General features: G+C 42.3%; 2 protein-coding genes across 2 annotated transcripts; both read right to left on the bottom strand.

Annotated features, from left to right (window-relative positions):
• Positions 1–7,794: 7,794 nt before the first annotated feature.
• Positions 7,795–13,656, bottom strand: LOC141907524 (uncharacterized). Its single transcript, XM_074797193.1, has 4 exons — positions 13,385–13,656; positions 11,235–11,304; positions 10,968–11,075; positions 7,795–7,926 (listed from the first exon to the last, which is right to left on the bottom strand). Exons 1-4 carry the CDS (start codon positions 13,520–13,522, stop codon positions 7,877–7,879), a joined length of 366 nt encoding a protein of 121 aa, XP_074653294.1. The 5' UTR covers positions 13,523–13,656; the 3' UTR covers positions 7,795–7,876.
• Positions 13,657–14,263: 607 nt separating this feature from the next.
• Positions 14,264–25,983, bottom strand: LOC141907534 (ubiquitin carboxyl-terminal hydrolase 2-like). The gene is made up of 12 exons (XM_074797209.1): positions 25,903–25,983; positions 23,854–24,639; positions 23,288–23,398; positions 22,405–22,531; positions 21,701–21,809; positions 20,839–21,023; positions 19,704–19,807; positions 19,492–19,569; positions 18,374–18,452; positions 17,717–17,818; positions 17,480–17,609; positions 14,264–17,245 (listed from the first exon to the last, which is right to left on the bottom strand). Exons 2-12 carry the CDS (start codon positions 24,568–24,570, stop codon positions 17,170–17,172), a joined length of 1,818 nt encoding a protein of 605 aa, XP_074653310.1. The 5' UTR covers positions 24,571–24,639; positions 25,903–25,983; the 3' UTR covers positions 14,264–17,169.
• Between the last annotated feature and the right edge of the window lie 759 nt (positions 25,984–26,742).

Here is a 26,742-nt window from a genome sequence, read left to right as displayed (position 1 = left end):
GCTATGTGGAATCCACCTCTCTATCACAGCTATGTGGAATCCACCTCTCTATCACAGCTATGTGGAATCCACCTCTCTATCACAGCTATGTGGAATCAATCTATCACAGCTATGTGGAATCCACCTCTCTATCACAGCTATGTGGAATCCACCTCTCTATCACAGCTATGTGGAATCCACCTCTCTATCACAGCTATGTGGAATCCACCTCTCTATCACAGCTATGTTGAATCCACCTCTCTATCACAGCTATGTGGAATCCACCTCTCTATCACAGCTATGTGGAATCCACCTCTCTATCACAGCTATGTGGAATCCACCTCTCTATCACAGCTATGTGGAATCCACCTCTCTATCACAGCTATGTGGAATCCACCTCTCTATCACGGCTATGTGGAATCCACCTCTCTATCACAGCTATGTGGAATCCACCTCTCTATCACAGCTATGTGGAATCCACCTCTCTATCACAGCTATATGGAATCCACCTCTCTATCACGGCTATGTGGAATCCACCTCTCTATCACGGCTATGTGGAATCCACCTCTCTATCACAGCTATGTGGAATCCACCTCTCTATCACAGCTATGTGGAATCCACCTCTCTATCACAGCTATGTGGAATCCACCTCTCTATCACAGCTATGTGGAATCCACCTCTCTATCACAGCTATGTGGAATCCACCTCTCTATCACAGCTATGTGGAATCCACCTCTCTATCACGGCTATGTGGAATCCACCTCTCTATCACAGCTATGCGGAATCAATCTATCACAGCTATGTGGAATCAATCTATGACTGCTGTGGAATCAATCTATCACTGCTGTGGAATCAATCTATCACTGCTGTGGAATCAATCTATCACTGCTGTGGAATCCATCTATCACATAGAATAGAATATAAAATATGTTTTATTGCTCGACAAAATACAATTGCTTTGAGCAACAAAAAAAAACAAAATCAAAATCTATAACAATTACAACAATTAGCTATGACAGCTATGTGGAATCCACCTTTGACAGCTAAGTGGAATCCACCTTTGACAGCTAAGTGGAATCCACCTTTGACAGCTAAGTGGAATCCACCTTTGACAGCTAAGTGGAATCCACCTTTGACAGCTATGTGGAATCCACCTTTTGACAGCTATGTGGAATCTACCTTTGACAGCTATGTGGAATCTACCTTTGACAGCTATGTGGAATCTACCGTATTTATGTAATGGTAGAAAGTTGACAAATCGCAGTTGAATTTAAAATCCCTCGCTTTCTCATTAAACAGGTCGAAATGGCAAACAGTACTGCAAGATGTCCAATGTTAGACCTGAGTTGGATGACTCATTACCTGGATCCATTGATGTACGCCTTAGATTATTCGTTCCCGATATTGAGTTTGATCGGTTTGGTTCTGATCGCTTTCGGGACGTACAAAAAAGCGTCGTCCAGTGCCGGTCATTTCTACATGTTATTTCTGGGCGGGGCTGACTTGTACGCGATGGTCTGTATTTCGGTAACGCATTTGATTGACTTGTACCATATCAAATCGAATCGCGCTGGTTGTATCATCAAAGTGTTTCATACTATCTGCCCGAAACAGATAGCTGTTTGGATCCTGGTTCTGATGACGGTTGATCGCGCTGTAGCCGTTTCTAAACCTCTTCAAGCGGCCACTCTGTGCACTGTAGGTAGAGCTAAGCGAGCGATAGCCGTTACGAGTGCTGTACTGATCATAATCCAACTCGTCTGGTCGGCGCTACACGAAGGACGGGACATCATGGACGGAACGGTCACAAACTGTCTCATACCTTACGACACTGTCTACTTGTGGTATTTCCATTACAACAATATCATGGATATATATCTACCGATATTCGTGATGGCCATCGCTAACGGGGCGATCATATACGGGGTTCGCGGCTCGGCGAATATGTCAAACCAACAGGGCGCAGACGATAAGAAAAAGGCAGCCGCGAAAAAGATCACAGTTTTAGTCGTTTCTACATCGGTCGCTTTTTTCTTCTTGTCGTTTCTAAAAGGCCTCATCTATCTCCTGATGTTCGAGAAAGGAAGTCTTGTGGAAACGTACATGTTCTATTTGACGAGCTGTGTTTATCAGAATTACGCGAAGTTTTTAAATTTGGGAGAATGGGCTGCATTCTACGTCGCCAGCATCAATCACTGGATCAACGCTTTCATATTCATATGCAGCAGTTCATTCCGTAACGATGTCAGAGCTGGCGCTTTAAGCTGCGTGGGCTCAGCTGGTAAACATGGCGGATAGTTCTGGTCGCCCTGGGCCAACTTCGGTTATCTGAGTTAGTCGACCAGCCGAACTTAGTGAAACCGAATGTTGTAAGTTGAAGTCGGAACTATATTCCGGAAATCGAAAATTGAGCGCATTCAGTTATTGGTTCCGACCACTAGTCACTAAATCCGAAAACCGAATTTGACCCTGGCTGTACGAGCACAGCTAGTGGGATTCGAACCCACATATTGTAGCTTCGTTCGATCATCGGTGAATGCAACATGCCGCTTTATACTGAACAATATTGATGTTAGTTTCATGGATCGTAAATTTTGTTTATTTTCACAAGTTTTGTTGTAGAGACAATAAATTTCGAGTAATCTGTTCTAACTAGCTGCCGGTAGCCTATCTTCCACACAACAATCCCCCAAATCTACATCCAGGTGAAGTAGTACCTACAACATTAAGGAACATTAATCAAATTATTTAGATCAACAAGTATCCACCAGGTGTCGCTAGGTGTACATCAATGAAAAAGGGTTCTCCTTGTCGTGAGGATCCACCAGGTGTCGCTAGTGTGCAGTAGGATATCAACTACTGCGGCAAAAGAGGATTCCACTTGTGGCAAGTGAGGATTCACCAGGTGTTACTAGTGTGCAGTAGGACATCAATTTCTGCGGCAATAGAGAATTCCACTTGTGGCAAGTGAGGATCCACCATGTGTCGCTAGTGTGCGGTAGGACATTAACTTCTGCGGCAATAAAGGATTTATACTTGTGGCAAGTGAGGATCCAACAGGTGTCACTAGTGTGCAGTAGGACATTAACTTCTGCGGCAATAAAGGATTTATACTTGTGGCAAGTGAAGATCCACCAGGTGTCGCTAGTGTGCAGTAGGACATTAATTGCTGCGGCAATAAAGGATTTATACTTGTGGCAAGTGAGGATCCACCAGGTGTCACTTGTGTGCAGTAGGACATTAATTACTGCGGCAATAAAAGATCTATACTTGTGGCAAGTGAGGATCCACCAGGTGTCACTAACGCATAGTAAGACCAATGAACTTTGGAAATAATGGATAATTGGGAAACCTCGGACAATTAGAGTTGAAGAAGCAATAGAATTCATGATAAAAAAACGTACACACACTAGCCGCGTAATAGAATTAAATATAGCACGCTGATTGGCTGATTGATAAATGTGATTAACACGAAAAAGATTCGATAACATGAAAACGCCATCTTGGATTCATTGAATATCCGCATAATTAAAGCGGTCTTACTACGTGTCAAATCTTGTGTAAGCGCCGTATTCTGATATATTGATCGGCACCATACGCGTACATAATGAACGCGGAATATCGTGTCAATGCCGCTAAACTTACCTCCGTTTCCGTTTCCATTGTTTCCACCTCCGTTTCCATTGTTTCCACCTCCGTTTCCATTTCCGTTTCCGTTATTTCCGTTTCCGTTTCCTCGTTTTGCTCGAGTTTCCTTCACTATATGAAACACAAAAGTAGAAACAGAGTGTAAATAAATCGAATGGACTCTTCAAAACAGGACTGAACCGGACCTGAACGGACCGGACTGAACTGATCTGGACTGGTGCGGACTATACCGGGCTGGTCTTAGATCTAAACCTTGTCACCGCTGTACATTTACCTTTTGAAGCGAGCGTCACAGAAATCATCACCAACAACAGAGCAAAAACCAGAAACTGTTTGGAAAACATCTGAAATAATTTAGGAACAAAACATGTATTATTGACATTGACAACAAATTTTTTTCGAGATAATGGGCCTGTTATAGACAGAAAGACAGGGGGAAAGAGAGGGAGAGAGGTGATGGAGAGGAGAGAGAGAGAGGAGAGGTGATGGAGAGAGGAGAGAGAGTTGATGGAGAGAGGAGACAGAGTTGATGGCGATGGAGAGGAGAGAGAGGTGATGGAAAGAGGTGATGGAGAGAGGAGAGAGAGGTCATGAAGAGAGGAGAGAGAGGTCATGGAAAGAGGAGAGAGAGGTGATGGAAAGAGGTGATGGAGAGAGGAGAGAGAGGTGATGGAAAGAGGTGATGGAGAGAGGAGAGAGAGGTCATGAAGAGAGGAGAGAGAGGTCATGGAAAGAGGAGAGAGAGGTGATGGAGAGAGGAGAGAGAGGTGATGGAGAGAGGAGAGTTGATGGAGAGGAGAGAGAGGTGATGGTGATGGAGAGAGGAGAGAGAGGTGACGGAGAGAGAGAGAGATAGAGACACTTACCTTGATAGAAGAGTTTTTATGTCGTTTGTCTTGAAATGTTTCAATTCGGTTTCACTAGGATTTCACTGGTGTTTATATACACTTTACATTTGTCTGACTTATCACTTAGTAATTTGTATGTAATTAGCATATTGCTTACAAATCGATGAATTACGCCGGAAAATCTGATAAGACACGTTCAAACTTTCTAAACTATCAGTTAACTGTAATTGAACTGAAGAAAGATATCTCTGAAACTATAATTGAACGGATAATTCGACGATAAATTTACTCGTAAAATCTCTCGCTGTTTTCAACTCTGATCAGTTTTATGATGTGGTACTATTGTGCTTTATCATGAACATCTCTAAATCCCATTCGATTATTGTCATCACGGTCTAAGTGATACGTGGTTATGAGAGAGTTAGAACATCAGTGATTCGGTTCTCAATTTTGATATGATTCGAAAACCAACCGACTGTACACACTGAAAAAGTATACTGTGACTGGATGACTGGATGTTTGGATAACTGGGCGACTAGGTGAGGGAAGCTGGATGTCTGGGCCACTAGGTGAGGGAAGCTGGATGTCTGGGCCACTAGGCGAGGGAAGCTGGATGTCTGGGCCACTAGGCGAGGGAAGCTGGATGTCTGGGCCACTAGGCGAGGGAAGCTGGATGTCTGGGCGACTAGGTGAGGGAAGCTGGATGTCTGGGCCACTAGGCGAGGGAAGCTGGATGTCTGGGCCACTAGGTGAGGGAAGCTGGATGTCTGGGCCACTAGGCGAGGGAAGCTGGATGTCTGGGCCACTAGGCGAGGGAAGCTGGATGTCTGGGCCACTAGGCGAGGGAAGCTGGATGTCTGGGCCACTAGGCGAGGGAAGCTGGATGTCTGGGCGACTAGGTGAGGGAAGCTGGATGTCTGGGCCACTAGGCGAGGGAAGCTGGATGTCTGGGCCACTAGGCGAGGGAAGCTGGATGTCTGGGCCACTAGGCGAGGGAAGCTGGATGTCTGGGCGACTAGGTGAGGGAAGCTGGATGTCTGGGCCACTAGGCGAGGGAAGCTGGATGTCTGGGCCACTAGGTGAGGGAAGCTGGATGTCTGGGCCACTAGGCGAGGGAAGCTGGATGTCTGGGCCACTAGGTGAGGGAAGCTGGATGTCTGGGCCACTAGGCGAGGGAAGCTGGATGTCTGGGCCACTAGGCGAGGGAAGCTGGATGTCTGGGCCACTAGGCGAGGGAAGCTGGATGTCTGGGCGACTAGGTGAGGGAAGCTGGATGTCTGGGCCACTAGGCGAGGGAAGCTGGATGTCTGGGCCACTAGGTGAGGGAAGCTGGATGTCTGGGCCACTAGGCGAGGGAAGCTGGATGTCTGGGCCACTAGGTGAGGGAAGCTGGATGTCTGGGCCACTAGGTGAGGGAAGCTGGATGTCTGGGCCACTAGGCGAGGGAAGCTGGATGTCTGGGCGACTAGGTGAGGGAAGCTGGATAACTGGGCGACTAGGCGAGGGAAGCTGGATGTCTGGGCGACTAGGCGAGGGAAGCTGGATAACTGGGCGACTAGGCGATGGAAGCTGGATGTCTGGGCGACTAGGCGAGGGAAGCTGGATAACTGGGCGACTAGGTGAGGGAAGTTGGATGTCTGGGCGACTAGATGAGGACGACTGGATGTTTGGATGACTGGATCTGGGTGACTGACTGTCAAATACTGCGATTATGAGTGGTCCTGGAGGAGGCATGCTCTAGTTCGATTTAACATCAACTAGAACGGGAACGATCGAATTGTCCCGAAAAATAACAAAATCAAAACGTTCTCTATTTCTACAATATTTTATTGCAGTGAAAAAACAATCCAAGATGGCCGCTGACATCTCTCTTATTATCATGAAAAAAGTCGAACAACGACACGACAAAAAAATGAATTACGTCATGTAAACATTTAAATATATAAACACGCTTTAGCTGCAGTATAAAACAATTCAACAATTTACATGATTCATAGTTCCAAAAATAACCACCAGGGGGCACACAGTTTATAGGTACACACTCATTCCTCAGTCAGGTGTAGATTAAGATCGGCCTCTCTGATTAATCAAGTTATTCGCGAGTACCATTTTCAACAAGGATTTAAAATTTGATAAATTTGAAATAACGGTTCCACGCCCCCTGGTGGGCCCCGAGTTGAGAATCAGGGAACTCGGTAGCGTGTTGAGACTGCTGTAAATACATCACCGAGTTGAGAATCAGGGAACTAGGTAGCGTGTTGAGACTGCTGTAAATATTTCACCGAGTTGAGAATCAGGGAACTCGGTAGCGTGTTGGGACTGCTGTAAATATTTCACCGAGTTGAGAATCAGGGAACTAGGTAACGTGTTGGGACTGATGTAAATATTTCACCGAGTTGAGAATCAGGGAACTAGGTAGCGTGTTGGGACTGCTGTAAATATTTCACAGAGTTGAGAATCGGGGAACTCGGTAGCGTTGGGACTGCTGTAAATATTTCACCGAGTTGAGAATCAGGGAACTCGGTAGTGTGTTGAGACTGCTGTAAATATTTCACCCAGTTGAGAATCAGGGAACTCGGTAGCGTGTTGAGACTGCTATTCGTGATCTACCGATATTCGTGATGGCCATCGCTAACGGGGCGATCATATACGGGGTTCGCGGCTCGGCGAATATGTCAAACCAACAGGGCGCAGACGATAAGAAAAAAGCAGCCGCGAAAAAGATCACAGTTTTAGCCGTTTCTACATCGGTCGCTTTTTTCTTCTTGTCGTTTCTAAAACGCCTCATCTATCTCCTGATGTTCGAGAAAGGAAGTCTTGTGGAAACGTACATGTTCTATTTGACGAGTTGTGTTTATCAGAATTACGCGAAGTTTTTAAATTTGGGAGAATTGGCTGCATTCTACGTCGCCAGCATCAATCACTGGATCAACGCTTTCATATTCATATGCAGCAGTTCATTCCGTAACGATGTCAGAGCTGGCGCTTTAAACTGCGTGGGCAAAGCTGGTAAACATGGCGGATAATTCTGAGTATCGTCGTCCTGGGCCAACTTCGGTTATCTGAGTTAGTCGACCAGCCGAACTTAGTGAAACCGAATGTTGTAAGTTAAAGTCGGAACTATATTCCGGAAATCGGAAATTGAGCGCATTCAGTTATTGGTTCCGACCACTAGTGACTAGATCCGAAAACCGAATTTGGCCCTGGCTGTACGAGCACAGCTAGTGGGATTCGAACCCACATATTGTAGCTTCGTTCGATCATCGGTGAATGCAACATGCCGCTTTATACTGAACAATATTGATGTTAGTTTCATGGATCGTAAATTTTGTTTATTTTCACAAGTTTTGTTGTAGAGACAATAAATTTCGAGTAATCTGTTCTAACTAGCTGCCGGTAGCCTATCTTCCACACAACAATCCCCCAAATCTACATCCAGGTGAAGTAGTACCTACAACATTAAGGAACATTAATCAAATTATTTAGATCAACAAGTATCCACCAGGTGTCGCTAGGTGTACATCAATGAAAAAGGGTTCCACTTGTCGTGAGGATCCACCAAGTGTCGCTAGTGTGCAGTAGGACATCAACTACTGCGGCAATAGAGGATTCCACTTGTGGCAAGTGAGGATCCACCAGGTGTCACTAGTGTACAGAAGGACATCAACTACTGCGGCAATAGAGGATTCCACTTGAGGCAAGTGAGGATCCACCAGGGGTCGTTAGTGTGCAGTAGGACATCAACTACTGCGGCAATAGAGGATTCCACTTGTGGCAAGTGAGGATCCACCAGGTGTCACTAGTGTCCAGAAGGACATCAACTACTGCGGCAATAGAGGATTCCACTTGTGGCAAGTGAGGATCCACCAGGTGTCACTAGTGAGCAGTAGGACATCGACTTCTGCGGCAATAGAGGATTCCACTTGTGGCAAGTGATGATCCACCAGGTGTCACTAGTGTGCAGTAGGACATCAACTTCTGCGGCAATACGGCATATCGACAAATTCAAGTTCTTGAATTACTCGTTTGATGGCGCTATATAGTCAGAAAAATTGTAACCTAAATCCGCCATGTTCTAGTTCATTTGCAATAAAAATCTCTCGCTTCAAGTTTTTGGTTAGCGATATTTTACTTACCATACAACGGCACGCATACCCCTTTGAGTATGATATCCTGACAATGTGTTGAATTCGATAAAACCTCACTCCGAACGCTCAAGATTACTAGAAATGTCAAACAACTACCAAAAATAACAAATTTAGCGATGACGCTCGAAGCAGCTAACGGAAGTAATGACTGGTGCCGGGTGGCATCACTTTGTTGTTGATTTCAAGACTCTAAGGTAAATTTTTTGCAGGCTACACTGATAGATAGGAAATAATGAAAATAAAATCATGATATAAAATTAAAGTTGATTTTAGAAGGACTAAACTCGTAGATTCATAATAAAAATATGAAAAGTACCAGGACTCGAACCAACAATCTTAATTGGGCCGTCAAGTGCTGCCACCATGTGATACCTGGCAAACCAGTCTTTACATACGCTGCCACCATGTGATACCTGGCAACCAGTCTTTACATCGTCAGCCGTTGCAAAATGTTTTTTGATAATTATAGGACATTTATAGTGATTTCTAGCCTTTGCAGTGAAGTTTTATCATATCCAATGTAGCGGTAGGATAACACATTTCAAGGATTATGCGTGACGATGTATAGTTAGTAAAATATCGCTAGTTGAAAACTTGAAGCGAGAGATTTTCATTGAAATGAACTAGAGCATGGTGGATTTGGAACTGACTATTTCAGATGACTCAAAACCAGACCGTTCCTCAGCTTTGCGACTGAGGGCGCTTTTCTCATTATTTCTTGTATAAGTTCTTGTTTTTTGTTTTTTGTTTATGCTACTATGTATTATGTATTCTCTATTTAATGTCATTCTTCAATGTTTTGTCCTGTAAATTTATTGCATGTCTTATCCTATGTATAAATGTTATATACGGCGCAATAAATATAAGTTCAAGTTCAAGTTCAAGTTCGTCTACAGATAGTATAACGGATTAGCATTTTACATTAGCATGTTGAATGACATATGTATGGCGGACTATTCGACATTGTCTGCGCTGTCATCTACTGACTGTAGTGATTTTAAGGCCACCCGGGATGCAATTATTGAGTATAGCATTAGGTGTTGCAATAATTTGTTACCTGCAATATGTGGTCGTACATACTAGCGCCGTGCTTATCTCTAACAAAATGTTTCGAGGACTGAATGTGTCTTAACATGTAGTTGTAGGCCTAATTGTCTTTGGTATTGATGCTTGAAAGTACTCTGTATTAGTAATGTGACTATTGAATTCTGTTTATTATAGATACCGGTAAACAGTATATTTTAGGCAAAAAAAAATTGATACCTTGTTTCTCCGCTCTGCTGAGCTTAAATGTTGACCCGGCCGGCCGCCTATCTACCCTATACATTACATTTTTTAAAATAGTGATCAATTTAACCATAACAGACCCGGCCGCTATAGAAATGAACTGTTTACAAATTTTATCATATTTTACAAAAATGACCCGACCGCTGCGGAGAAACAAGGTATCATTATTGTTTAGCCTTAACTCACATTCAGACTGTAGTAATTATGATTCTAAGTAGTATTTTTATTCAAACTTGTTGGTACGGTAGGGCCTACCCAGTGACTGTTGTTTGTTTGTTGTGCAAATCTATTTCACTGAAGCAAAAAATAAATATATGCCAATATAGTTTTTCTTTTCTGTTGTCTCTTGTTTTTTCTTTCTCTAATTTTACAAAGGCTTGTGTGGAATTTTGGGATTTGTAAGTCGCCTCCCTTCCCTCCAGGGAAAGCCCTTTTAAAATCGGACCTAAAAAATCAATCCAGAGTACACTGAGGTAAGTGGGACTCGAATCCAATGAGATCTTCCGTTTGTATATTATATGGATCAATAAAATTAAAGTTCAAGTTCATTTGTTGATGGTATAAAATCCGAACTATTACAGACGAAACGAAAAATAGGAACCTGGTTTTGAGTCATCCGAAATAGCCAATTCCGGTGGATTTAGGTTCCAATTTCCGGTTCTGACTAGCGCCATCAAACGAGTAATTCAAGAACTTGAATTTGTGTCGTTATCCCGTATAGAAGATTTCTACTTGTGGCAAGTGAGGATCCACCAGGTGTCACTAACGCATAATAAGACCAATGAACTTTGGAAATAATGGATAATTGGGAAACCTCGGACACTAGCCGCGTAATAGAACTAAATATAGCACGCTGATTGACTGATGATAAATGTGATTAACACGAAAAAGATTCGATAACATGAAAACGCCATCTTGGATTCATTGAATATCCGCATAATTAAAGCGGTCTTACTACGTGTCAAATCTTGTGTAAGCGCCGTATTCTGATTTATTGATCGGCACCATACGCGTACATAATGAACGCGGAATATCGTGTCAATGCCGCTAAACTTACCTCCGTTTCCATTGTTTCCACCTCCGTTTCCATTTCCATTGTTTCCACCTCCGTTTCCATTTCCGTTTCCGTTATTTCCACATTGTCGTTTTGCTCGAGTTTTCTTCACTATATGAAACACAAAAGTAAAAACAGAGTGAAAATTGAATGAACTCTTCGAAACAGGACTGAACCGGACCTGAACGGACCGGACTGAACTGATCTGGACTGGTGCGGACTATACCGGGCTGGTCTTAGATCTAAACCTTGTTACCGCTGTACATTTACCTTTTGAAGCGAGCGTCACAGAAATCATCATCAACAACAGAGCAAAAACCAGAAACTGTTTGGAAAACATCTGAAATAATTCAGAAACAAACAAACATCATTAGACATTGACATCAAATTAGTGACATCAAATGGTCAAATGGGGCTAGACAGAAAGACATGGGGGAAAGAGAGGGAGAGAGGTGATGGAGAGGAGAGAGGTGATGGGGAGAGGAGAGAGAGTTGATGGTGATGGAGAGAGGAGAGAGAGTTGATGGAGAGGAGAGAGAGGTGATGGAGAGGAGAGAAAGTTGATGGAGAGAGGTGAGAGAGGTGATGGAGAGGAGAGTTGATGGTGATGGAGAGAGGAGAGAGAGGTGATGGAGAGGAGAGAGAGGTGATGGAGAGGAGAGAGAGGTGATGGAGAGGAGAGAGAGGTGATGGAGAGGAGAGAGAGAGGGGGGAGAGAGAAAGTAGAGCGATATAAACAGATTGATATTGACTATGGAGACGACACTATGATTCAGACACACTTACCTTGATAGAAGAGTTTTTATGTCGTTTGTGTTGAAATGTTTCAATTCGGTTTCACTAGGATTTCACTGGTGTTTATATACACTTTACATTTGTCTGACTTATCACTTAGTAATTTGCATATAATTAGCATAATGCTTACAAATCGATGAATTACGCCGGAAAATCTGATAAGACACGTTCAAACTTTCTAAACTATCAGTTAACTCTGATTGAACTGAAGAAAGATATCGCTCGACGATATATTTCCTCGTAAAATCTCTCGCGGTTTTTATCATCGTATACCAGCGATCAGTTTTATGACGTGGTTCTATTGTGCTTTATCATGAATATCTTTAAATCTCATTCAATTATTGTCATCACGGTCTAAGTGATACACGTGGTTATGAGAGTGTATGAACATCAGTGATTCGGTTCTCAATTTTAACGTAATTCGAAGAAGAACCACCGACTGTTGTACAGGTGCGAAATAGTATACTGTGACTGCAGGACTGGGTGTCTATGGGCAGCTGGATGAGGGCGGCTGGATGAGGGCGGCTGGATGTCAGGACGAATGGGTGACTGGTGGTGGTTTGGATGACTGGGTGAGGGTGGCTGGATGACTGGGGGACTGGTTTAGATGACTGAATGTCTGGGCGACTAGGTGAGGGTGTCTGGATGACTTGGGGACTGGATGTTTAGATGTCTGGATGTCTGGGCGACTAGGTGAGGGTGTCTGGATGACTGGGGGACTGGATGTTTAGATGTCTGGATGTCTGGGCGACTAGGTGAGGGTGTCTGGATGACTGGGGGACTGGATGTTTAGATGTCTGAATGTCTGGGCGACTAGGTGAGGGTGTCTGGATGACTGGGGGACTGGATGTCTGGATGTCTGGGCGACTAGGTGAGGGTGTCTGGATGACTGGGGGACTGGATGTTTAGATGTCTGGATGTCTGGGCGACTAGGTGAGGGTGTCTGGATGACTGGGGGACTGGATGTTTAGATGTCTGGATGTCTGGGCGACTAGGTGAGGGTGTCTGGATGATAGGGAGACTGGATGTTTAGATGTCTGGATGTCTGGGCGACTAGGTGAGGGTGTCTGGATGACTGGGGGACTGGGTGTTTAGATGACTGGATGTCTGGGCGACTAGGTGAGGGTGCAGATCTATGAACTGTCCGATGATGAAATGCGTTTGTATAATGCTTCTAATACTCCACTGTTTTTTTTTCATTTATCGCGTTATGATCGCAGAATCGCCGTTTCCGAACGCCATCATGTCCGTTAATTCACACGAATCTATGAATTCGGAGTCGTAAATCCAATTTGCTGCCATGTAAAACGTAGTGTCCAAAACACGATCTTACGAAAACGCCAAACAAAATCGGTTAATTCGATTAATTTAAATATCGAAAGAAACAATCACTTTCCACACTAGAAGCTCTATAATTCATTTCAACTGAATCTGACGATATGAAGATTACATATTTCTCGAATAAGACAAACAAACGGCTATTAAATCCAGACGGAAATGATTTTTATACACAGATCGAGTTATCCGCGATATTTCAACTTATTTTAACCCGTATTTTATGTTATTATTACGGTTACGGATTGTTACGTTCATCTTACACTTTTACTTCACCCGTGATCACTCACCAAATATACACGATCGCTTGGCAGCGAGAGGTGCAGGATACACCTCTGTTCTCCATCAATGTTTTGTGGGGTTGATCTGCGTTCTCCACTCGCGTGTTGTTGTTGGTTAATTTCTCCGAGTATTAGGGTTAGTCCCATTCGTGATATTCCTCTGACTCCAGAATAATAATAACACTTCTTGTGGATCTTCTTTCTTTATTCTGCCATTAAAATGCTTATTCCTTCCTACAGGTCGTATCTTAAGCTTTTCCGCGCCACTCTCGAATCTCTCAACCCCCTTACTGTGCTGACCCTCCCTTATTATACTATTTCAAGTTACTCGCGACGTATACTTCTACATATGTTATACGTGACGAGTTTATTACTTGTTTACTTCCTAGCCATACCAGAGCTCAAGGCTGCCGCTATAACCAGCAACCCTTCGCAGATACTCACGTCACTTTCACCTATCTTCTATTCAGTGTCTTGTGCGCGACGTAAGTATCTACGTAGGTTGTTTACTAACTTCAGCCACTGCCCTGAACTCTGGCTTCCTTCCCGTTATGCAAACTACTTGTTAACTAATTTATCACTCCAATAGATGGATGACTGGATGTCAAGATGTCAGGGCGACTAGGTGAGGGTGACTGGATGAGGACGACTGGGTGTTTGGATGACTGGATCTGGGTGACTGGGATGACCGGACGACCGCCGGATGTTTGGATGACTGGGTGACTGACTGTCAAATACTGCGATTACGAGATGTCCGGTTGCAGCTTTCTGGAGGAGGCATGCTCTAGTTCGATTTTATATCGACCAGAAAGGGAACGATCGAATTGTCCCGAAAAACAACAAAATTCAGAACGTTCTCTATTTCTACAATATTTTATTGCAGTGAAAAAACAATCCAAGATGGCCGCTGACATCTCTCTTATTATCATGAAAAAAGTCGAACAACAACACGACAAAAAAATGAATTACGTCATGTAAACATTTAAATATATAAACACGCTTTAGCTGCAGTATAAAACAATTCAACAATTTACATGATTCATAGTTCCAAAAATAACCACCAGGGGGCACACAGTTTATAGGTACACACTCATTCCTCAGTCAGGTGTAGATTAAGATCGGCCTCTCTGATTAATTAAGTTATTCGCGAGTACCATTTTCAACAAGGATTTAAAATTTGATAAATAAATTTGAAATAACGGTTTCTGCGCCCCCTGGTGGTACGTACCAGCAGTTTTATTCACAGATTTATATCTATTTACAAAAGAGGGGTTCAGGGTTTCAGAGTTTTGGCAAATCCATTTTAAGGAGATTCAGCTAGAAATCGCTTCTAGTCATCACATGATGACCAACACTTAATATGAAAATTGAACTAGAAATACAAATTGGGACTTATCGAAATGACGACTTAAATGTATATATGTTTCGAAAGGGACTTAAAATGAAGACGACTTCTGTTGAACGTGAAATGACTTCACCTGATGACGACTTTTATGACGAAGTCTGTTTAATCTGAAGTCAGTAATGTTCAGGGCCTAGTTTCACGAAAAGGTTTATCTCTTAAATCGATTAAATTTCTTCATTAATTCAGTTTATCGATTAAATCGATTAAGGCCTTAATCCTTTTTGTGAAACTGGGGCCCAGAGTTCCGAGTCAGAAATGTTCAGTTTCTTAGTAACGATAAGACTTACGAGTTCAAACACTGGACACTGAACTAAATGTAACATCTGTGGAGTGCATGCAGTTCTGTAGGACTTCAATACATTTTAAAATCAAAACTGTGGAATTCGGTTCAGATCAGCGGACTGAAGTCTTAATAAAAAAGATTGTTTACTAAAATACGTAGTTCTAAAGTGGCGTTTACAAACTGTGGCGGGATTGAATTGAAATATATTTTCGAATACTGTTTTTACGTTTTACTATGAATTTCAATAATTCAAACGAAATTAAAATATCACAATATTTGCTTCTAAAATTCATCTTTTCATCGTATAGAAAATACAGCTATCAATCGGCAGCCAGGAGCCCATCAGAAACTCTGCAGCCTGGAGCAATTTGCCAGGTGAAGTTTGATAAAATATCTGGTGTTTGTAGTTCATTTTCAATTAGAAATGTCTCAGGTGAAGCACTGAACACATGTGAAGTGTGGATGATCAGTTTTTGAAAGTGTGCTGATAAAATGTCTAATATCTGGTGTTTGTAGTTCATTTTCAATCAAAAATGTCTCAGATGAAGCACTGAACACATGTGAAGTGTGGACGATCAGTTTTTGAAAGTGTGCTGATAAAATGTCTAATGTCTGGTGTTTGTAGTTCATTTTCAATTAAAAATGTCTCAGGTGAAGCACTGAACACATGTGAAGTGTGGACGATCAGTTTTTGAAAGTGTGCTGGGTCCTGGCTGCAGAGGGATACCAGTATTAAACTGATTGTGCAGATCTTAAAAGGTGAGTCTTAACGATACATAAATCAAGTCTTCCTTCAGCGGGTTTGACTACAAAATTACGAACATCATTTTGATTGAATAACACCGGCAACCAGTCCACATCATCGGCTGAAAACCAGTCCAACGTCGAACTCAATAACCGTACTAAAAACATACATATACCAATAACAAACATCATAAATTAATTAACAAAGCAATTAACAGATTACTAACAAGGCCATCCCAAAATCATTGTCTGTTTGCCGTAACACCGACTCAAGTTTTCAGGATGAGTCGGTAGGTAGGAAGAAATATTTTTTTTGCAAAATTTTAGGGCATAAAAACAAATTTGACACCTTTTTGATATGGAAACAATATCAGCAATAAAATCTATTTCAATGAGTCACAAAAAAAGTTTTCACTCGGTTCCTTTGAAGTCGGGTCGGTCGGGTTACGGCTAACAGACCATTATTTTGGGATGGCCCTAATAAATATTACATGGTAGCTCGATAAGTCATGAACACAATACAACAATAGGCTCAGCGAAATCATGATCGTTTTAAAATGATTAAAACTCGAACAATATCTGCGTGAGTGGGTCCTGAAGATACACGCTAAATATGAATACCAACATTTCTTCAGTACCAAAATGACTGAACTCCTAATTATGAAGAAATGAATAGTTTTCATTTTGAGTTTGAAAATATCCTAGTGATAAAACTACTCCCCGTGCACTAGGAGCCGAAGTGCAGAAGTTGTCTAGTCTCTAGAATAGATGGTAAACTTCTAGAAAACTCAACCACTTGGTCCAAGATTGGGTTGTATTCTGAATCTATAGATTCACCGGTCTACGCAACTTGTCGGTTCCAAAAAAAAAAAACCCTAACCGACTCTAAAATCATTCTAAATTAGTGTTTTAGCCTAGAACAATTAAAAACAATGATTATATCTACAGATACATGTGTGTCATGTAACATGCGGAAAACATGCAACATGTTAGAAAGATGTACATGTAACAAGTAAGAGCACATGTAAAATGTCAGTAGTAGGTACATGAAACAGGTCAGAAACATGTACATGTAACACATTCTAGCAAACAGACCTTTATCGTACAAGTCCCCAAAAGGTCAGAACATGGTGAAAACATGTAACATGGTGGAAACAGGTACATGTCAGAAACAGGTCATGAAAAAAGTCGGAAAACTTAAAATACAACATTTCTACAGAATTTGACGGAAAGTGTGTCTCATAATTCGCTGCATTATGTAATCGGAATACCCTGTCCAGTGATTGGTTGATGTAGTACGTAACAGCGCCCCCTGGTGTTCGTGAACGGTAGAACGCCGCCTGGTGGTGTGGTTCTGCACGCTCAATGAGTCAGCAGTTCGTAAAATAATACATATCCTTCTGAAGAGACGACCTCACGAGACGACATACTGCTTACTCTAAAATAACAATCAATTTAACCAACATTTATTGGTATTCTAATTACCAGTGGATTTGATGATGTCATAGGGGGATTCATGGATAACATTCCAAGCATGGTTGATGATAGATGATGTCATAGGGGGATTTATGGAAGGCAGACATCTTTTCTTTAAGTGTTTACATGTGTAGTTTTTATGTCATAGGGGGATCGATATCAGGAATGATGATGTCATAGGGGGATTGATATTTACCTTGCGTCGTTGTATTCGTGCCAGATACCCGTGTATGGATGTTTACAGTACGCCGTATAGTGTCCCGAGTACGTCGTACCCGAGTGATTCGAAACACCGAACAAATCATAACGCGCCCCGCTCTTCGATCCTGAATAAATATACAAACAGATCGTTCACGTATTTATTACGTACGAATTCGAATTTTTCAATCCCTTGTACGCGAAATCGGCCGTAAAGTTACCGAGCGCGACTGACCTGAATCAGCAGCGAACGAACTGAGATCTAAACCGTTAATCGGGAAGTCAACGAGCGTCGCTAATTTACCGCGGTATCGATCCTGAGAAAAACGCTTCAAATCTGAGCGGAAGAAATACAATTAAAGTCGATAACAGATATTGAGAACAGTTAACAGAGAACTCGGTAGAGCTGAAAATCAGGGAACTCGGTAACGTGTTGAGACTGCTGTAAATATTTCACCGAGTTGAGAATCAGGGAACTCGGTCGCGTGTTGAGACTGCCGTAAATATTTCACCGAGTTGAGAATCAGGGAACTCGGTAGCGTGTTGGGACTGCTGTAAATATTTCACCGAGTTGAGAATCAGGGAACTCGGTAGCGTGTTTAGACTGCTGTAAATATTTCACCGAGTTGAGAATCAGGGAACTCGGTAGAGTTGGGACTGCTGTAAATATTTCACCGAGTTGAGAATCAGGGAACTCGGTAGCGTTGAGAATCAGGGAACTCGGTAGAGTTGGGACTGCTGTAAATATTTCACCGAGTTGAGAATCAGGGAACTCGGTAGCGTTGAGAATCAGGGAACTCGGTAGCGTTGAGAATCAGGGAACTCAGTAGCGTTGAGAATCAGGGAACTCGGTAGCGTGTTGGGACCGATGTAAATAATAATTCAAGGATACGTAATACTAGAATCTTCGGAAATCTTTGTATAGAAAAACTTTTCAGACATTTCCGTCGTGTTTTACACTTGGCGCACGTCTGAAACGAGAAAATAAATACTTTAAACTTTACAGTTAAATATCAAACATTCAAGAAGTTAAGATTCAAGGCAGTTGAAACATTGAAAACAAACTTGAGCGAAAATTGTTGTGTTTACATCAGAACTCTACGATTCCCGTGGAACAGGATCCAGTTCCACAGTTCTGGACCCAGTTCCACAGTTCTGGACCCAGATCCACAGTTCTGGACCCAGTTCCATAGTTCTGAACCAAATCCACAGTTACTGTGGACCCAGTTCTCCAGTTTTGGAACCAGTTCCACATTTCTGTATCTAGTTCCACAGTTCTGGACCCAGTTCCATAGTTCTGAACCAAATCCACAGTTACTGTGGACCCAGTTCTCCAGTTCTGGACCCCGTTCCACAGTTCTGGACTAAATTCCACAATTCTGGACCCCGTTCCACAGTTCTGGACTAAATTCCACAGTTCTGGACCCAGTTCCACAGTTTTGAGTTTAGTTTCAGCTATAACTAGTTCATTTTGAATATCATTCAAAATTCTATCTCGCGACCTGTAGTCGATGTATTTAACTGAGAATGACTAAGTTCTGCAACCTGCTAAATCAGTCTTTTTTTTTAATTATTAAAAGCGGGTTGGTTAAGTTTGATTCTAAAGAGGACTTGTGGAACTGGATCTAGAGACCATGGAACTAGTGGAACTGGATCTAGGGATTACGGAACTAGTGGAACTGGATCTAGGGATTACGGAACTAGTGGAACTGGATCTAGGGATTACGGAACTAGTGGAACTGGATCTAGGGATTACGGAACTAGTGGAACTGGATCTAGGGACTACGGAACTAGTGGAACTGGATCTAGGGATTACGGAACTAGTGGAACTGGATCTAGGGATTACGGAACTAGTGGAACTGGATCTAGGGATTACGGAACTAGTGGAACTGGATCTAGGGATTGCGGAACTAGTGGAACTGGATCTAGGGATTACGGAACTAGTGGAACAGGATCTAGGGATTACGGAACTAGTGGAACTGGATCTAGGGATTACGGAACGATACTCACAGGCTTTTCGTCTCCGTCCAAAATTTCCTCTTGCGTAAAAAGTCGAAAACATTCGTTGAGCTGAACTTTCGTCGTTCTCTGAAATTTTAAGTACACTCGTATGAAAGGGTAAGCGAGAGGGGGGGGTAAGCGAGAGGGGGGGGGGTAAGCGAGAGGGGGGGGGGTAAGCGAGAGGGGTAAGGGTAAGATAAGCGCGGTAAGAGGACGCTTACTTTATGTATGGGTAAGGATAAATCCCAGAACGGATCGAAGGTAGTTGAGCAATATCCACATTCGGTGCAGCGTAAAGTACTCTTCAACTGTCCGACAAATAAATCTGTAAATATACGGCAGCAAAAAGGGAAATCAGTTAAATCCGCTTCTAAATCAAAAAATACTTCATTGAAATGGTAAAAACAAATGAAGAATAGATTAGGAATCCACCAGGTGTCGCTAGTGAGCAGTAGGACATCAACTACTGCAGCAAGAGAGGATTCCACTTGTGGCGAGTAAGGATCCACCAGGTGTCGCTAGTGTGCAGTAGGACATCAACTACTGCTGCAATAGAGGATTCCACTTGTGGCAAGTGAGAATCCACCAGGTGTCGCTAGTGTGGAGTAGGACATCAACTACTGCGGCATTAGAGGATTCCACTTGTGGCAAGTGAGGATCCACCAGGTGTCGCTAGTGTGCAGTAGGACATCAACTACTGCTGCAAGAGAGGATTCCACTTGTGGCAAGTGAGGATCCACCAGGTGTCGCTAGTGTGGAGTAGGACATCAACTACTGCGGCAATAGAGGATTCCACTTGTGGCAAGTGAGGATCCACCAGGTGTCACTTGTGTACAGTAGGACATCAACTACTGCTGCAATAGAGGATTCCACTTGTGGCAAGTGAGAATCCACCAGGTGGCACTAGTGTGCAGTAGGACATCAACTACTGCGGCAATAGAGGATTCCACTGGTGGCGAGTAAGGATCCCCCAGGTGTCGCTAGTGTGCAGTAGGACATCAACTACTGCCGCAATAGAGGATACCATTAGTGGCAAGTGAGGATCCCCCAGGTGTCGCTAGTGTGCAGTAGGACATCAACTACTGCGGCAATAGAGGATTCCACTTGTGGGAAGTGAGGATCCACCATATGTCACAAGCGCACAGTAGAACATTTTTTCTCAGATTCAATTAAAATTATACTCATAATTTCTAAAATTCTACGAAGTGCCGAAAAAACCATGCAATATTTGAACCCTAAAGATTAGTTTTCAAGTGATCATTAATGATTTTGTCAAAGATTTTTAAGCAAGAGATAAAAAATCTAGATGAAAGTTTACGTTAAAATGAGTAAAATTTATATCGAGCGATTACTGACCGATAATTTTACTGTTTCCGAGTCTCAGGTAACGTTTCCAGTAAAGCAGAGATTTCTCCGAGTCTTTCATTCTGTCCTCGGCGGCGTCGTCCGGCAATTCCGGTCTCACTCGCTCGCCGACGCGGTTCACGTCCTCGTGAAGTCCTTCCAACGCGTAGCGTAAAAATTCCTGAGAGTCGTGCTGACTAGAAAACAAATGCGAAGGTTTTAAACCAGGGTAAAAAGAAATACCAAGAAGTACTTTCCAGTAAAATAAGGGAACATTTTCGTAGGGTGCCTGATACTACAAGCTTTGCTTTTTTCGGGTTGCCCTGCTGTTATTTTACATCAGTATATATCGATTTGGATATATATATATATATATATATATATATATATATATATATATATATATAAGGGAACATTTTCGCAATTTCTCTGCCGGAATACTAGTCATGTAGACAAGTCATATATTTCAGTGTAATTCCATGACACTTTCCTGTATATTCAATCTTACCGACAATTTAATTACCGGGTCTGAGTAATGAAATAATTCAACGGTCGGAATTCGCGACAAAATTGTGGCGAAAATATATAAAAATAAAATTTTCAAGGATTTTTTTAATCGAAAGGAAGGACTTAAGAGTCAAAAAGAAGGACGAAGATGATGTTTGTCCGAACTTTTTCCAAAAGAGGACTTGGAAGGACGGCTGGAAACCTTGTAATATGTTTATAATTCATTCATTTTTCAATGAATCACGTTTTGATAAAGAAACGCATTGCCGATATAAATTTTCTGATTCCCTGAGTTTTCCGGGTCAGTGGCGCCACCATTACCCCGTTCTAGTAAAACGCCGTCTGCCCGCGGCGACGGACTACTTACCCGTATCCACTAAAACGCGGAGCGTAACGAGTCATTTTACTCTTGAACGTATTTGGAGACGTAGACGACGTCTGCCCGGACCACATTTCACTCATCAGATTTGCATAGGCTGAAAATACGTGTAAAACACAATTCAATTCATTCCATCGAAAGTAAACAACTAGACTTATTTGTTGCTGTAAAATTCTATGAAATGCCAACGGAAATCATAAATTCTAAAAAAAACTTTTCCTCTCTTCTAAAGGCCTAATCCATGTAAGATCTATTTCGTGAATTGTAATGAATTTTTTTTCCAGGGTTTTTAAGGGTTTCGCAATTTCATTTTCCATAAATTTTCCTAAGCCCTAAGTTACACATCGCCAACCTAGAACATGCGATGTCTAGGTCCATTCAAAGTAAATAGGCGCCAATTATCAATACCATTGACAAAGTGTTTTCATAAAGTTTTTTGTCAAAGGTAGACATTTAGGCGCATAGACTAAAATTCAAAATAGAAGGAAAATGTTCATTTTAAGACTATTTTCTAATATTTCTGTACCTTTTCCATAGCCTTTTAAAGAAAAAAGGTAAAATTTCCTGAGCTTTTCATTAATTTGGAAAAAAACATTCCTATCTTCTGCAACTTTCTAAACCCCGTAAGAATCCCGTTTTTCCCTTAACTACCGAGGATACTACTAACCGGAGTGGAGTCCGGTACTACTGACCTTTAAATAGTGCTCCCTTCATCGTGGAGCTCGTCGTGTTGATGTCTAAATGATAGTCGTCGTTAAGACAATATTCCAACAATGGACGACAGTTACTCAAACACTGCGTAATACTGTTCATAAAACACTGAAAAAAAGATATTCAATTGAAAATCAAAATTAACATCGATCATGAATTTATTTACAGTTCTGGGGCTGCAGTTGCTGACAAGTTGGTTAAAGTTAACCGGCCGATAAATACCATCGTAACAATGAAGTTTTAATTGTTACTATGTGAACTATCCACTGGTTAACTCTAGCCAACCTTTGAGCAACTGGCTCCAGTCATTTCAATTGTACATGGAAGACTATTTCAAATGATTTTATAGAAAAACAGAAAATAAAGGCATTTTTATGGAATTCCTTAATCCCCTCAGTACAGACTTTACTGACTAAACTAACGTCACAGGATCTGAATCTGAACCAGCTCTGACTGCAGGGAACTGATATAAATCTCACTGTAGGGTTAACGAATAAAAACCCACAGTTAGATCTGTATAGAAACAGTTTATTTCCTTAGAGTTTCGAGGTTAAAACTAAACCTCACAATAAACTCTGTTTCTATAGATCTAACTGTTTTTATTTGTTAACCCCAGCTCTGTTCTATGGTGAACATTTTTGTCTCTGACAGGACCTTAAATCCTGGGCCCAGTTTCACAAAAAGGTTTATCTCTTAAATCGATTTAATTTCTTCATTAATTCAGTTTATGTTAAATCGATTTAGGCCTTAATCGTTTTTGTGAAACTGGGCACTGTAAACTATTATCATCTTAGAACCGGGCAGCCACACGCCCTCTGGTGGGGAGTACGCGACTGAACGAATGAGTAATGAAATATTTCGTACCGTGTTTCCAAGGTTTTTCAGTCCGGTCAGTCCGTTGTGTTCACGCGCGGCCGTGGAAGATTTCGTTATTGAACTGGAAGACTTGAATTCAGTCCCGGAGATCACTCGACTCTACAATACAATACACACATACAATAGAACCTTCTTCTGTCTCCATAAATCCCCCTATGACATCATCAAATTAGTAACTAATGATTTCATCTATAGACACTTCTAGAAATGATGTCTGCCTTCAAAAATCCCCCTATGACATCATCAAATTGTCTACTATTGATTTAATCTATCGACACTTCCAGAAAAGATTGCTGTGTCCATATTCCCCCTATGACATCATCAAATTGTCTACTAGTGATTGGATCTATAGACATTTCCAGATGTCTTCCTCCATAAATCCCCCTATGACATCATCAAATTAGTTACCAATGATTTCATCTATAGACACTTCTAGAAAAGATGTCTGCCTCCATAAATCCCCCTATGACATCGTCAAATTGTCTAGTAGACCATTCTATAGAAAATGGCTGCCTACATGAATCCCCCTATGACATCATCAAACTTATACTAACCGTAGATGAGTTTGAACCAAGTGAGTCTCGTCGGATCCGTTGAGTCGAGGAGGTGGAGTCATGTACGGAGTCGCGCCGCGCCGGAGTCCGCGTGGAGTCGTATCCGTTGAGCGAATCGCGCCGCGCCGGAGTCCGTGTGGAGTCATGTACGGAGTCGCGCCGCGTCTGAGTCCGCGTCGCGTCGTATCCGGTAAGTGAGCCGCGCCGTTCGATCGGACTGTAAATCGATACCCGCGTTTTAGTGTCGGTCGAACTCTCCGACGACAGCCGACGCTGACGAGTCTTCGACGTGTAATCGGCGGCGCCACCACCAACGGCGACCTTCAGCGATCCGATCGACGACGTCAGATTGTCGTAACTAAGCGACCGCCGTGACAATCGGTTGCCGAGCGACGACGTATAATCGGTGTTTTTTGGCGCGGCGTATGACCCGTAACTGGAACTGTACGTGGTGGTGGCGTGATTGGCGCGTACCGGACCCGCGTTCAGCGACGGTAGATCCGACGCGCGGTTCTGGCGCAGTCTCGTCAGGCTGCTGTTGTAAATCGGACCCGGTCCGGGCGGTAACGGACGCGCCCCCGTAACCGACGAGTTGTATTTATTGTTGGATATCGTCGAGCGATACGTCGAACTGGTCGGCATTATTGCGGTCGTCGGTAGCGACGGTCTGTAATACGAGGTCAGTAAGATCGGCGAGCGAAGGCTCGAACGGGACATAATCAATAAATCAACGCTTCGGTTGAAATACTATTTTTTCGTTGATTTTTTTGTTGTTTCTTTCGTTCTCTGCAAGAAAATATTTAATAGTTTAATTGCGCGGACAGCTGAGATCAACCGAGATGAAATTAAATATAACATATTTATTTATTCCTTATCGTTTTTAACACTTGAAATCATGTTATATCAGTTATAAATACCTTCTAGAGTCATATTTTACATATTTTTTATAAAAAAAAATTTTGACTTCAAATACGTAACCTCGGTTAGCAATAAAAATGCGCGAATACTTTGACAGCTGAGCGGCTAGTTTCTGACCACTTACTCATCCCCTGGGTCCAGTTCCACAGTTCAGGGCCCAGTTCCACAGTTGTGAGTTAGAGTTAACTCTGAGTTAAAGTTAGTTCATTTTCAATGAGTTAACCCAGAGTCAAATCTTAACTCGGAACTGTGGAACTGGACCCTGAGTTACGATTTGACTCTGACCATTTACTAATGAGTTTTCCATGTGATTACACAAAATTTCCAGAATGAATCAGAGAAATTTCTAGATTTAAAAAATTCATTTTTCATTGAATCACGTATTGATAAAGAAACCCACGGTCAATAGCGTTATCAGAACTCCCCGAGTGTGCCAAGTTCTCTTCGTCAAATTTGTCAAATTCCAAGAGTTTTCCAGGTCAGCGACAAACCTGTTTGCCTCACAACAGCGGCTCGACGCGATAGCTGGGGGTCCAAAATCAAAGATTCAACCCAGTATCAGGTACCGCCTATAAAAAAGAACCTTTTCTAATGTGGTACCTAGTAGTCCTAGGATACTGGGACAAGCCCCCGTGGTTTGCCTAGTGTAATGGTAAGGTGAATTTGAGATCCTGGTTCTCTTAGTTCCAGGTTCCATCTTGCTCTCCCTTCTTACCAAGGCCTAGACAAAAGTTTGGGGTTGGAGACAACACATTCTCTTCTCACTCAACCGAGTCCAAGACTGGACAGTTCTCATACATTACCACACCTACCAATACCATGATGGGACGCGAGCCTGGAGAAGTGACAATCGTTGGTGGAAACTTAAAAGCTAATCGGATGGGCTTGCACTATTATGTGGTTTGTGAAAATATCCGATCATGACACTCAACCCCAGGTTACTGATAATTGAGAAGGAAAGAAAGATTGTGCCTTTTTTTGCCTTCTCCAAAAAAAATAGGCCCACTAAAAATCTTTCTCCTCTTAGCTCAAACACGAAACCGTTACTCGAAGAGGAACCTTACAAAACCTTTAATCAGTCGTGTGAAATGCTCGAGTTCAATTTCCAGTTATCAGTTTCAGAATTCTGACCTGTTTAAGATCCCATCTCGACGAATTGTTTTCTCGAAATTCTTTCAGTTTTTATTTCGTTGTTTTGGCCGCCATTAAAATTTCTGGTCACATGATCAGCAACATAAGTCCCGCAGCGATGGTTACCGTGGACACGACTATAAATACTACAAAAACATTGAAATTCATTTCTTTTAAAAAGCTTTTTCGGTTTATATTTCGAGTTTCACTTTATTTAGAGTTCATTATGAAATTTCAAAAGTGAAAAATCACGTTTTGTTGACATTTCTCGGATTTTCTTATACGCCGCGAACTCCGACTGCCAGAGGTAGAATCCTCGACTGCCACTATAGCGGTTTCAGGCAAAATCGTACGGTCCCCTGGCGGAATTTTATCGAACTAGATAAAGCTGCGGGCTGTTGCGCCGGGTAGCTTGAGTATGCACATCTAAGGCAGCGTAATGCTCTGAAACCTTCGGCATTCAATTCTAAACGTGAATTCTAAACTACTTTCGAAAGTTGAATGGTAAACAATCAACTACTTCAAACACGGGACAACCCTGTACCAGGGCCACTCTCCAATCAGTATCAGCAACTCACTGGGTTCAAACCCGGGACAACCCTGTACATCCTCTATTCACACTAGGACCACTCAGTATCAGAATCTCCCAGTAATTACTGGGTTCGAACCCGGGACACCCATCCAATATTCGATAAATAATTTCCGAGACTCCAAAAAACCAATAAATACCAAACGACTATCAATTCTTATGAAATAAATATAGTTTTGATATTTTCTGTAAAGTATTTACATTTTCAACAATCAGCATACAGCATACAGCATACAGTATACAGCATACCG

Source organism: Tubulanus polymorphus, chromosome 6 (genome assembly GCF_964204645.1).
Source record: "Tubulanus polymorphus chromosome 6, tnTubPoly1.2, whole genome shotgun sequence".
NCBI lineage: Eukaryota > Metazoa > Nemertea > Palaeonemertea > Tubulaniformes > Tubulanidae > Tubulanus > Tubulanus polymorphus.
The sequence above is the reverse complement of the archived record's forward strand: the minus strand, read 5'-3'. Positions and strand labels throughout refer to the sequence as shown.